Source organism: Schistocerca piceifrons, chromosome 2 (assembly GCF_021461385.2).
Source record: "Schistocerca piceifrons isolate TAMUIC-IGC-003096 chromosome 2, iqSchPice1.1, whole genome shotgun sequence".
NCBI lineage: Eukaryota > Metazoa > Arthropoda > Insecta > Orthoptera > Acrididae > Schistocerca > Schistocerca piceifrons.
This window is the reverse complement of record NC_060139.1, coordinates 908,667,358-908,681,491: the sequence shown is the minus strand read 5'-3', so window position 1 is coordinate 908,681,491 and position 14,134 is coordinate 908,667,358. Positions and strand designations below refer to the sequence as shown.

General features: G+C 46.8%; 1 protein-coding gene across 1 annotated transcript in view; it reads right to left on the bottom strand.

Annotated features, from left to right (window-relative positions):
* Positions 1–9,348: 9,348 nt before the first annotated feature.
* The window catches only part of LOC124777283 (farnesol dehydrogenase-like), a 53,907-nt gene continuing 49,121 nt past the window's right edge, over positions 9,349–14,134 (bottom strand). The window contains exon 6 of the mRNA XM_047252628.1: positions 9,349–9,740. Coding sequence (XP_047108584.1) covers positions 9,702–9,740 — 39 coding nt within the window. The 3' untranslated portion in view covers positions 9,349–9,701. The remainder of the gene's footprint in view (positions 9,741–14,134) is intronic.

The following is a 14,134-nucleotide window of genomic DNA, read 5'->3' as shown; positions in this document are numbered from 1 at the left end:
TCGGACGAAGGGACACAACAAGAAGCTGTCCGAGGCTGGAGGACCGCAGCCTTGGCCGCGGCATCTGCAGCTTCGTTCCCAGGGATACCGACATGGCCAGGAACCCACATAAAGCTAACCGGCGTACCGACGTCCACCAGCTGCTGAAGAGAGCGTTGGATCCGGTGTACGAAAGGGTGAACCGGGTACGGATCACTGAGGCTCTGGATGGCGCTCAGGGAATCTGAGCAGATGACATAAGCAGAATGTCGGTGGCGGCAAATGTAAAGAACAGCCTGGTAGAGGGCAAAGAGCTCAGCTGTGAAGACCGAACAATGGCCATGGAGCCGGTATTGGAAACTTTGTGCCCCGACAATAAAGGAACACCCGACCCCGTCATTGGTCTTAGAGCCATCTGTATAAATGAAAGTCATGTTGTTGAACTTCGAACGAAGTTCCAAAAAACGGGAGTGGTAGACCGAACCGGGGGTGACCTCTTTTGGGAGCGAGCTGAGGTCGAGGTGAACGCGGACCTGAGCCTGGAGCCAAGGAAGCGTGCGGCTTTCGCCCACTCGAAAGGATGCAGGGAGTGAAATATTAAGGTGTTGAAGGAGGCGACGAAAGCGAACTCCAGGGGGTAGCAAGGCAGAGACATACAACCCGTATTGAAGGTCAAGAGAGTCGTCAAAAAAGGAACGATAAGATGGATGGTCGGACATTGACAGTAGCCGACAGGCATACCGGCAAAGCAGTATATCGCACCGGTAGGTGAGTGGCAATTCGCCAGCATCAGCATGAAGACTCTCTACGGGACTGGTATAAAATGCTCCGATCGCAAGTCGTAAACCCCGATGTTGTATGGAGTTGAGGCGGCGTAAGATGGATGGCCGTGCAGAGGAGTATACGAAGCTCCCATAATCCAGCTTGGAGCGGACGATCGACCGATATAGACGAAGTAGGACGGTTCGATCCGCTCCCCACGACAGACCACTGAGAACACGGAGGACATTTAAAGAACGGGTACAACGGGCGGCCAAATATGACACATGTGGAGACCAGCTAAGTTTCCTGTCAAATGTAAGGCCTAAAAATTTGGTTGTCTCCACGATTGGGAGAGCAACGGGACCGAGTCTTAAGGACGGTGGGAGAAACTCCTTGTATCGCCAGAAGTTAATACAGACCGTCTTCTCGGCAGAAAAACGGAAGCCATTGGCGACACTCCAGGAGTAAAGACGGTCAAGAGAACGCTGAAGACAGCGCTCCAGGACACGTGTACACTGCGCGCTGCAATAGATGGTAAAATCGTCCACGAAAAGGGAGCCTGATACATCAGCTGGGAGGCAATCCATTATTGGATTGATCGCGATGGCGAAGAGAGCGACGCTCAAAACTGAGCCCTGTGGCACCCCATTCTCCTGGCGAAAGGTGTCGGACAGGACAGAACCCACACGTACCCTGAACTGTCGATCCATTAAAAAGGAACGAATAAAAAGAGGGAGGCGACCGCGAAGGCCCCATGTATGCATGGTGCGGAGGATGCCCGCCTTCCAACAGGTGTCGTAAGCCTTCTCCAAATCAAAGAACACAGCCGCGGTCGGGCGCTTCCGCAAGAAGTTATTCATAATGAAGGTCGACAAGGTAACCAAATGGTCAACAGCAGAGCGGCGCCTACGAAATCCACATTGTACATTGGTAAGTAGGCGTCGAGACTCGAGCAGCCAAACCAATCGAGAGTTAACCATTCGCTCCATCACTTTACAGACACAGCTGGTAAGCGAGATAGGTTGATAACTGGAAGGCAAGTGCTTGTCCTTCCCCGGCTTAGGAATCGGGACAACAATAGACTCGCACCAGCATGCGGGAACATGTCCCTCAATCCAGATGCGATTGTATGTACGAAGAAGAAAACCTTTACCCGCAGGAGAAAGGTTCTTCAGCATCTGAATATGAATAGAATCTGGCCCTGGAGCAGAGGACCGTGATCGGCCAAGTGCGTTTTCGAGTTCCCGCATGGTGAATGGGGCATTATAACTTTCACAATTCGAGGAGCGGAAGGTAAGTGGCCGAGCCTCCTCTGCCTGTTTGCGGGGGAGGAAGGCAGGGTGGTAATGAGCGGAGCTCGAAACCTCTGCGAAAAAGCGGCCGAAGGCATTGGAGACAGCCTCAGGGGCCACAAGGACGTCATTCGCGACCTTCAAGCCAGAAACTGGTGAGTGGACCTTAGTGCCAGATAGCCGGCGCAGGCTACCCCAGACAACAGAAGAAGGAGTAAAACTGTTGAAGGTGCTTGTGAAAGCAGCCCAGCTGGCTTTCTTGCTTTCTTTGATAATACGACGACACTGAGCACGTAATCGTTTATAATTGATACAATTCGCCACTGTAGGGTGGCGTTTAAATGTGCGTAAAGCACGTCGACGAGCACGTAAAGCGTCTCTACATGCTGCGGTCCACCAGGGGACCGGTACGCGACGTGGAGAAGGAGGGTGAGGGATGGAATATTCAGCAGCAGCGAGAATGACTTCCATGAGGTGTGCGACCTGACGATCGCAGCTTGTAAAGGTTTGATCCTGAAAGGTCGCCCTGGAAGAGAAGAGCCCCCAGTCTGCTTTGGAGATGGTCCAACTAGATGAGCACGGAGCGGGAGTATGCTGCAGGAGATGGATAACACACGGGAAGTGGTCGCTCGAATATGTATCAGAAAGTGCATACCACTCAAACCGGCGTGCAAGTTGGGGAGTACATATAGAGAGGTCTAAATGGGAATAGGTGTGAGATGTGTCCGAAAGAAAAGTAGGGGCGCCAGTATTGAGGCAGACAAGATCGAGCTGGTTGAAGAGGTCTGCTAACAAGGAGCCCCTCGGGCAGGATGCTGGAGAGCCCCAAAGGGGATGGTGGGCATTGAAGTCTCCAGTTAACAAAAATGGTGCAGGTAGCTGAGCAATAAGTTGCATCACGTCTGCCCTGGTAACGGCAGATGACGATGGAGTGTAAACGGTACAAAAGGAAAACGTAAAAGTGGGGAGAGTAATGCGGATGGCAACTGCCTGCAGGCCGGTGTGCAACGTGATGGGATCGTAGTAAATATCATCCCGGACCAGCAACATAACCCCTCCATGAGCTGGGATACCTACCACAGGGGGTAGGTCAAAACGCCCAGAAGTGTAGTGTGCCAAGGCAATTTGATCGCATGGGCGTAGCTTCGTTTCCTGGAGGGCTACGACAAGCGGACGGTGCAAGCGGAGCAGCAACTTCAAGTCCTCTCGGTTGGAGCGAATGCTTCGAATATTCCAGTGAATAAGTGCCATCGTAAGAAAAGAAAGATGAGAGAAGTGGTCACCTCGAAGGCCGCTTAGGGCCTGGCTTCGAGCGAGCACTGCCGCCGCCATCAGTAGGCGGACAGTCATCGTCCATTGGGTCTATAGGGTCATCGGCCATCTCGGGAGGATGGCCGGGAGGGGGAGCTTCCTCCGCCAGTGAACGGCCAGATGTACGGCGACCAGCAGTGCGGCCAGGCGAAACGGATGACGGCCTGGGGCGGCAGCCGCTGGGTGGCGCAAGAGAAGAAATGCGCCGTGGCGGGGAAGGAGAACTGTGCTTCCTATGCGCCTTTTTGGAAGGACGTGTAGTGGAAGTACCGGTCGAAGGCTGTGAGGTCGAGGTACGGAGGAAGTCTGCACGGGATGGTTCCTTCTTGAAGGCCCGTGCATCTGACTTCGGTGTCTTCGTCTTAGCAGAAGCTGAAGAAGGTGCTCGTGTCTGCGGGGTGATGGGAGGAAGAGGAGACGTCGACCGCGCGATCTTAGCACTGGCCGAACGGACGACCGTGGTGCTGAAGGTCAGATCGCATGTCTGGGTTGCTACCTCCCGGGTAGTCCGAGGAGAGGCGAGGACAGTACTGTATTTCCCCGCTGGGAGCAGCGTGGGCTTCCTACTAGCCAATAGCTTGCGAGCAGCCGAGGTGGACACTTTCTCTTTGACCCGAATTTCCTGGATACAGCGTTCTTCCTTATAGACAGGACAGTCGCGGGAGGATGCGGCATGGTCACCCTGACAGTTCACACAACGAGGAGACGGAGGTGGACAGTCACCCTCATGGGCATCCCTGCCACAGGTGACACATTTAGCCGCATTGGAACAAGACTGTCGAGTGTGATTGAAACGCTGACACTGGTAGCAGCGCGTAGGTGTCGGGATATAGGGGCGAACAGAAATAACCTCGTAGCCCGCCTTGATGCGCGATGGCAGCTTAACACTATCGAAGGTCAAGAAAATTGTCCGGGTCGGTACAAGGTCATTGTTGACCTTTTTCATGACCCTATGGACAGCCGTCACGCCCTGCTCAGCGAGGAATGATTGAAGCTCCTCGTCAGTCAATCCGTCGAGGGAGCCAGTATAGACCACACCATGAGATGAATTCAAAGTTCGGTGGGCCTCCACCCGGACAGGGAACGTGTACAGGAGGGTGGCCCGAAGCAGTTTTTGTGCCTGAAAGGCATTCTCAGTTTCTAGTAATAAGGTGCCGTTACGCAACCTGGTACAGGATTTGACAGATCCGGCTATGGCATCTACACCCTTCTGAATAACGAAAGGGTTGACAGAGGAAAAATCCTTTCCGTCCTCAGTTCGAGAAACTACGAGGAACTGTGGGGCAGGCGGTAGTACTTTTGTCACTGTTGGCTGGTCACGTTTCCGTTTTTGGGTCGAAGTCGAAAGAGATGGAGTAGAATCCATTGCGGAGGAATCCCCCATGATTGCCAGCGTCTCCGATGGCGCACTCCTTCCTTGTGGGGACCCTCTCAGAGGGCACTCCCGCCTTAGGTGAATGTTTACACCTCAGGTCACACCTCCCGAGAAACAGACGGAGGGACCAATCGGCATGGTCAGAAGGTATCAGCTCAGGCAATCACCCCTCCCCGGGCCTGGCCTTTACCAGGGGGTACGCGCGTGCCTTACATGTCTACCCAGGGCGGGGACTTACGCATTACCCCGTCACCGGCTACGCGTGCGAATGCGTGGGTCGGCCTTCAGGCACGCACAGGGAGGAAGGAAGAAGAGGAAAAAGAAGAGAGAGAGGGAGAAAGAGGACAGACTGTCTCAAACGCCGAGGCGGAGACCAGAGAAGGCAAGGAGAAGAAGGCAATGAGAAAGCAAGGGGAAGAAGGCAATAAGAAGGCAAGGAGAAGAAGGCAATGAGAAGGCAAGGAGAAGAAGGCAATGAGAAGGCAAGGAGAAAAAGGCAATGAGAAGGCAAGGAGAAAAAGGCAATGAGAAGGCAAGGAGAAGGCAAGGGAAAGAGTAAGGAAGACAGTGAGGTGGAGAAGAGCAAAGAAAGGAACCAACAAAAGGAAGGAAGAAACGAGAAGTGAAAAAACCAAAAGGACCACGATGATAGGTCGTGGAACCGTCCGTCTCCGGACGCAGGCGCGAACTACCCCCGTGAGGGGGATGGACTCCTTTTAGTCGCCTCTTACGACAGGCAGGAATACCGCGGGCCTATTCTAATCCCCGGACCCGCAGGGGGGGACATTAGCATGACAGCTATCCTCTATAATGAAATTGTCGCCTTAGTAGCTAATTCGTATGAAGTAACTCGTATAGCAGACATGGGAACAAACATTTCCGTTAGGAACTAGCTTGGCGTGACGCCCATAAACAGTTGTTTCCTCTCATCTCAGCAACTTGTGTGGATATTCGCTGATATCCCACATTTGTTGAGGCTGTTAACGGAATCATCTGTCGGATGAAGGCATTATTGCAGAATATAAGGCTGTGACAAAATCCATGTTCGAGACACTTGACTCTAGACAGTTGCGAGATGAAACTGTGCCTAAAGTTAACTCCGCAGCCTGTCACTGTCAAGAGCAGATACTGACAGTGTCTGTATTTAATGCCAGAAGGACACAGTGCCTTCATACAGCTGGTTGATGATACTTAGAGGTCTTCAAGGACCTTCGAAAGCAAGAAACCGCTGGCATATGGATTCGGAATTCATTTCGAAGCACAAGAACAGCGTCCGCCCAATTCCTGCTTTTCGGAAGATTTTTCATGAAATGTATTCCGTCGCTTTTAGGTCTGTTCAGTGACCTAAGAGAATATGATTTCAAATATGTGCTTACTGCCAGGCTGAATCAGGACCGTCTAGCAGACTCTTGTAAGCGGCTTGGAACAGTTTTATAACCAATTCCAGTAAATGTAAAGAAACAGAGGAGGCTATTATTGTTAAGTGCCAACGCTTTCGATATTCCTCTACCTAATGCTTCTTTTGTTGAACCCGACGAAGGAACATTTATGATAGCAGTGATCAGCAGCATTCTTCCCGGTATGTCTGAAGTACGGTCAATGTTGGAGGGCAGAAAGAAATCAACGGGATAGAACTGACTGCAGAAAATTGAGATTTCCTCAGCATCTGCAGGTTCGGACTGTAGCGTTGGATTTCAGTACCTTGCCGGATCTATAGCTCATCGGTGCAGGCAGACAGAACATTAGCTACAGCTACAGAAGATCTGATGTCAATCCCACGAGAAAACCTGTCAGCTGGTTGTGCATGATTTCTAGGGGAGGTTTATTGCGCCTTCAGAACAATGGCTTGAGACAAAAAACCAATTCGGACAGGCTTTTGCACAGCTTCAAGACAGTGACAATTTATCTAGAGAAATGGGCATCATTTATAAATTGCGTGCAACACTGAGCAGTTCCCGATATACACACAGAGATAATTAGAATTTACTCTATAACGTTTATTCGTTTGCGCTGACGTTAATTAAAGACAGAGCAAGACCTTTTGAGACAGCTCATAAAAAAAAAAAGGAGAAAATGGCATATGTCATCACAATCAGTTCACAATCAGTTCAGTACGTAGTCTAACTTGTGTAAATTAATTGTGATGTAGGTACGTTCATTTTTGGCAGAACAATTTTATACAGAGAGTATTGCATATGTTATGGTTCTAAAAATCTAATTTTGTCGCAGCGTTACAAGACTGATGTTGCATATGTTATGGCATATTTACAACACTGCTCGGCTGCTTCACTGCAGAGCAGAAATTGAATAAATTTGCTTATATAATCTTAATTTACAGCAGTTCTGCAATGCTATTAATTTAACAGCTTCTGACTTCAGTCAACGTTCCGCATTTCAAATGTGTCAGTGTAGTTAGTTTTTCGATGGGTAGGCATAAGCTACGATAAAACATAACTTCAGTTTTAAATAACATTTTGGCAGCATAAAAACTTTAGACATCTAGATCCTGGTATAAACAAAATTTTTCGCCAAAAACTTTACGTAAACGCGTAAGCCGTGTCATCGTAGCTCCTGCTTCTACGCTGATGTGATAAATCAACAAATTGTCGACAGAGCACTTACTGCCCAACTTTATTTATTATCCTTTGTCAGTTTTTCCGATGGTTTTGTGAGCAGGTTTTGTTACAATAGTGTGCACTGTGCAGTAAATGTGTGATCTTTTAAGAAGATATCTTGTCAGCCTGAATTTCTTGAAATTTCTCTTACCACTCCCGAATCTATAGCTACACAGTCAAGAGCTCAGCCATTTGCAGCAAGTTTTGGTGGAACAGATGACTCAGTCTTTCACAGCTATTGCAGCATCGGGGAGCGTCGAGGAAAGAAGTATTTGCTACTGGTTAGGCCTTGGTATGTTTCACACTTAGATTACTAACTCTCCTATGCCTACCAACTACGGGGAAAAGAAAAAACTGCAGAATGTGTTTGAAAAGCAAAAATAGTTTCTCTGTACCTCAGCCACATGCCTTTGTTACTATCACAGTGGCTCTTTTTTTATCAGCATTTACCTTCTAGGTACATAAATAATACCCTAGTTAAATTTCTGTTTTCAGTTTCTAGGTAAATACATATTTACAGATCCCACAATTGATGAAAAAATGCAGTCTTCAATTTTCTGTTGATTTGCCAATTTTGAGACAATTGCACATCATGAATTTTAGGTTTAATTTTCTCAAAAATGGGTGGACAAGACAAAATACCTTAGAAGCTTATTTTTAGGTTGAACAGAACCTCCCTGCCAAATGTGAGCCAACTTTGTTAGCCCAGTGAGGCCTTTCCCCTGTTATAATAAAAAAGCAATGGTGAAGGTGAGGAATATTATACCAATTTTGAAATGAATTCATTGATGCATATACTATTTTCCAACTTCGGTGTGTTCAGAGGTCTTTTTTATTCTCCAATTTCGTAAATTTTCGACATGTGTACAACAGCCCAGTATGATCACATTGATTAAGTAACTGTGCCTGACAACCTGAATATGAAATATCTAATTTAATTTTCCACTTCAAGGCATAATTCCATGCAGTTTTTCTGTAATTGGTTCTTGTGGTCATTGTAAGTACACATAGCACATCAGCTTAGCCTAGGTATCTTTGTATTCTAACAAATAAGGATGCAATATAGGACTGCGTGTTAGTATTTGATTTTCGCAAGTCCTGGCTTGTGCAAAGTTCTAGCAGATGCATTACATCACTGGATGGGTGACAGTTCAAGCTCTTTGCCATGTGTCCCTTCAACATGTATTGCTCAGTATTTTGTGGCTGTAAATGATTCTCTTTTCCAGATTCCTATAACTAATTTCCGTCTGTACCTGTCTATATCAGAATGACAGACCAAGTGGGTGGAACACTGTCCACATTTTTCTTTTTAAGGGTATCCTCTCCTCACTTTGTAATCAATGTTCAATTGAAAATACTGTGGGTCATGGAATTCAATTGCTAATTTGCATTTCTTGGAGGCTGAGTTATCTACTTTGTTTTCTGGAGCTACGTCTGGGGGCTAGTAGGTTGTAGTCACTATTGTGACTCATGCAGATGGTTCTATCTTACTGTTTTAGTCATCTGGTGTAGTTATGGAGGTTGGATTGCATGTAATTGTGTGATGTTTACACATCAGAGTATATTTAAATGTTCTCAGTATGTTAGCTTGAGCTTTCATCTCTGTTGTGACTTACTTTGATGCCAGTCTCTGATTGCAAAATAGGCTGTTTGTTTTTATAACTGTCTAGAGAGGGTAGTAAAGTTCAATGTTTTTATGAAATAATGATAAAAAGTGTTACATTTTTAAATTCAAAAGTACAGCTGTAACCAATCAAGCTAGTATACCAGCCTTTATGTCCCTATTATCTACAACATTTTAAACTTTTCCTTGCTACCTTCCTTTCTTTCTTCCTTGTGATTGTTTTGTATCTAGTTATGGTAACCTATAAAACTAAGTATGTTCTGTCTTCATGAAGGACAGTACCAGTAGATTGCCACACAGTTTATACCATCTGTCAACCATGACAGAAATGAAGGTTTAAATGCTTTTTAACTAGTAACAATATTTTATTAAGAGAATTTATGGTATATTTACAATAGTTAGCAGCTCCTGACTTCACTGTCATTTTTGACATTGGTCCATACTAATTACTTAAATTACAAGTTGTGCTCAGGACCAATGTACTCTGATAAATTCTATAGTACAGTGGGAACAACTAGGATATCATTTTAATTACCAAGTATCATGTACATTCTGAGACTTTCCATGGTAGAGTATAACTTGTGTTTCCGTGAGGATGCCAGACAGGGCTGAAGTGATAAAAAGCTTAAGGTCTTTAACATAACCAAAACAATAAGCACAGGAAACAATTTTGTTGACCAAAGTTCCTTTACTAATGCTTCTTTTGTTACCAAGGAAATTTCCAAAAAGAGATGCTGCCTCAACTATTGTGTACCAGTAGCATTAAGGATAATATCATGAACCTGGAACAAAAAGAAGTTTACTTAAGACACCAACACAGTTACCACGAAATACAGACAATAAATTCCACACTGGATCCCAGAACTTAAACTATTTACTTCAACCAAAGTATCTCCTCTACAGTAAAGAAGAAAAAATTTTCATTTCAGCCATGACAAAAAGTAAGCATCCTGAGACAGTAATAAATTGAATTTAAGTAATAAAGCAATCAGCAGCATTTTAAAAGAGACCGTGATTAAAATTAACTTTGATGGCTAGGAATTCGGGGAATTTCAAATGACAAATGCTATTGCATGTCATATATGCTGCCCTCACCTGCAAGAACACTTTCACTAGGTCCACATTAGCATATGAGCAACATTTGCACTAGGGGGCTCATATAGTATGTTTTAAAAATTTCACAGTTTTTCTTGGACAGCCAAAAGCTTTCACCTTCAGTATCCATCTCTCTGGTGTTTATGCTCATAGCAGCTTATCCTCATTCCACACATCCTGTGTAATCACCCTCCAGATAGAATGCCATCAGTTGTCACCAAGGTGGTATCTTCACTGGGGCATACACTTGCTGGTCCTCAATGCACTCATGGAGTCTACTGTCTGCAGAAATTAGACTGCAGAGGGGATGTCAATGTAATATTTGACAGTCAAAGCCAGAGGCTTAAAGATTCAAGCATTGGACTAAAAGACATGACATGGGACAGAAAATGTGTGTGCCAAAGAGACAAGAGATATGAAACTGACAGATTAAAACTGTGTGCTGGACTGAGACTAACTCTGGACCTTTGCCTTTCATGGGCAAGTGCTCTACCAACCGAGCTACCCAAGCACAACTCATTATCCATCCTCACAGCTTCAATTCTGCCATTAACTCGTCTCCAGTCCCGAGTTAGAGTCTCGGTCCAGCACACAGTTTTAATCTGTCAGGAAGTTTCATATTGGTGCACACACTGCTGCAGAGTGAAAATCTCATTCTGGAGAGAGACTGAATGGAGTAGAAAATGGGCTAGAAGGCAAAGTCAGAAGACTTTATGCAAAACAGCATATGTATTGCTTAGCATGCTCTTTCAATCATCTCCACTTCTGTGTTCTAAAGTGTGAATACTGAATGACCCAATGGAGACTTCCAGATGATAAAACATTATGAGTTCACAATTATCCGACTGATCCCATGATTCTCAAACTTCCTGAGGCTGCCTCTGTTTAGCAGTTTTGTTCCATTATCCCTGTACTCTGTTCTTCAGGGACCTGAATTTACCATTGTACCATATTTGTCATCTCAATTTGCAAGTCACCCATCAGTGATCAATGCTAATTCACACCCCTACTAGTCCTTGTCTAGAGTGCCAAACATCACAATCTTGCTTTGAGATGTCCTTCAGCAGTTGCTAGCATGGAGCACAATAACTGGCTGCTGTTCTCACAGTTGCCCACAGCAGAACCTGCCATAGTTTCTTAGTGTTCCTGGGCCATTGAGAAGATGGCAGCTCACCAACAAGATTGATTGTTCTTAACAGGAAGGCCTTTGTGGGGTGCTCTGAGCTCAGCAGCATAACAGTCTCTTTAATGGGACACATTCAGAGCAAAGCACAACACTTAAACTGTATTTGGCCATCTTCTTTGGGTTTAAAAATTTCAACATGTTCAGGTGCAGCTTGACTGGACACTTTTCTATTGTGTCAGGTTGTAAAGTATTTTATTGCTATAATTTAAACTGTTTTACAAAACACTTGTCTTTACTTTGCAGGTGTACAACATGAGTCATGCTCTGAAGTGTGAGGAATTTGTAGGCTGCAGAAACATGCATTCATCTAGTTTAGTCTTTAAAAGAAACTCCAATATGCTTGGTCTGGATATGATAGGAATAAATTACTAAGCTAGTACGTCTAATCCTCCACATTGTTCGAGATACTTTAAGCAATGCCCTAGAAGGCTAATATTAAAATTTGAGATTGAACTGGAGCTCTCATTCTAGCACTTTCTGAAGGAGTTACATTTTTTTTTTTGTGGTTTTAGGGCGCACAACTTCAATGGTCATTAGCGCCCTGACTACTCTAAGAATGCACCGCGAGGCACAAGTTGACCACAACAACTAAAAGGGAAAACACGATAAAAGACAGACTGACAGGCATAGGATTAAAAAACAGCATCATCAAATGTCCTTAGCGAGGTTTGTCAAATTGATAAAACGAAGAACACGAGCAGCTGCTCGTGGGTCATCCGCTAAAATGGCATCAAAAGTATTTGGCAGGTTAAAATCGAGGCACAGTGTGTTAAGATCTGGACAGGACATTAAAATGTGTCTAACCGTCAGCAAGTGCCCACATGGGCAGAACGGCACTGGCGCAGCCGTCAGCAGATGGCTATGGCTGAATCGGCAGTGTCCAATTCTTAACCGGGCTAAAACGACCTCCTCCCGCCGAGAAGGGCGTGAGGAGGACGTCCAAGCCACGGGAAGCGGTTTTAAGGCCCGAAGCTTGTTGTCGGTAAGTGCAGCCCAATCGGCATGCCACAGAGATAAATCACCCTGCTAAAATCGGACGAAGGGACGCAACAAGAAGCTGTCCGAGGCTGGAGGACCGCAGCCTTGGCCGCGGCATCTGCAGCTTCGTTCCCAGGGATTCCGACATGGCCAGGAACCCACATAAAGCTAACGGGAGAACCGACGTCCACCAGCTGCTGAAGAGAGCGTTGGATCCGGTGTACGAAAGGGTGAACCGGGTACGGATCACTGAGGCTCTGGATGGCGCTCAGGGAATCTGAGCAGATGACATAAGCAGAATGTCGGTGGCGGCAGATGTAAAGAACAGCCTGGTAGAGGGCAAAGAGCTCAGCTGTGAAGACCGAACAATGGCCATGGAGCCGGTATTTGAAACTTTGTGCCTCGACAATAAAGGAACACCCGACCCCGTCATTGGTCTTAGAGCCATCTGTATAAATGAAAGTCATGTCGATGAACTTCGAACGAAGTTCCAAAAAACGGGAGTGGTAGACCGAACCGGGGGTGACCTCTTTTGGGAGCGAGCTGAGGTCAAGGTGAACGCGGACCTGAGCCTGGAGCCAAGGTGGCGTGCGGCTCTCGCCCACTCGAAAGGTTGCAGGGAGTGAAAAATTAAGGTGTTGAAGGAGGCGACAAAAGCGAACTCCAGGGGGTAGCAGGGCAGAGACATACAACCCGTATTGACGGTCGAGAGAGTCATCAAAAAAGGAAAGATAAGACGGGTGGTCGGGCATTGCCAGTAGCCGACAGGCATACCGACAAAGCAGTATATCGCGCCGGTAGGTGAGTGGCAACTCACCAGCGTCAGCATGAAGACTCTCGACGGGACTAGTATAAAACGCTCCGATCGCAAGTCGTAAACCCCGATGTTGTATGGAGTTGAGGCGGCGTAAGATGGATGGCCGTGCAGAGGAGTATACGAAGCTCCCATAATCCAGCTTGGAGCGGACGATCGACCGATATAGACGAAGTAGGACGGTTCGATCCGCTCCCCACGACAGACCACTGAGAACACGGAGGACATTTAAAGAACGGGTACAACGGGTGGCCAAATATGACACATGTGGAGACCAGCTAAGTTTCCTGTCAAATGTAAGGCCTAAAAATTTGGTTGTCTCCACGATTGGGAGAGCAACGAGACCGAGTCGTAAGGACGGTGGGAGAAACTCTTTGTAGCGCCAGAAGTTAATACAGACCGTCTTCTCGGCAGAAAAACGGAAGCCATTGGCGACACTCCAGGAGTAAAGATGGTCAAGAGAACACTGAAGACAGCGCTCCAGGACACGTGTACACTGCGCGCTGCAATAGATGGTAAAATCGTCCACGAAAAGGGAGCCTGATACATCAGCTGGGAGGCAATCCATTATTGGATTGATCGCGATGGCGAAGAGAGCGACGCTCAAAACTGAGCCCTGTGGCACCCCATTCTCCTGGCGAAAGGTGTCGGACAGGACAGAACCCACACGTACCCTGAACTGTCGATCCATTAAAAAGGAACGAATAAAAAGAGGGAGGCGACCGCGAAGGCCCCATGTATGCATGGTGCGGAGGATGCCCGCCTTCCAACAGGTGTCGTAAGCCTTCTCCAAATCAAAGAACACAGCCGCGGTCGGGCGCTTCCGCAAGAAGTTATTCATAATGAAGGTCGACAAGGTAACCAGATGGTCAACAGCAGAGCGGCGCCTACGAAATCCACATTGTACAATGGTAAGTAGGCGTCGAGACTCGAGCAACCAAACCAATCGAGAGTTAACCATTCGCTCCATCACTTTACAGACACAGCTGGTAAGCGAGATAGGTCGATAACTGGAAGGCAAGTGCTTGTCCTTCCCCGGCTTAGGAATCGGGACAACAATAGACTCGCGCCAGCATGCGGGAACATGTCCCTCAGTCCAGATG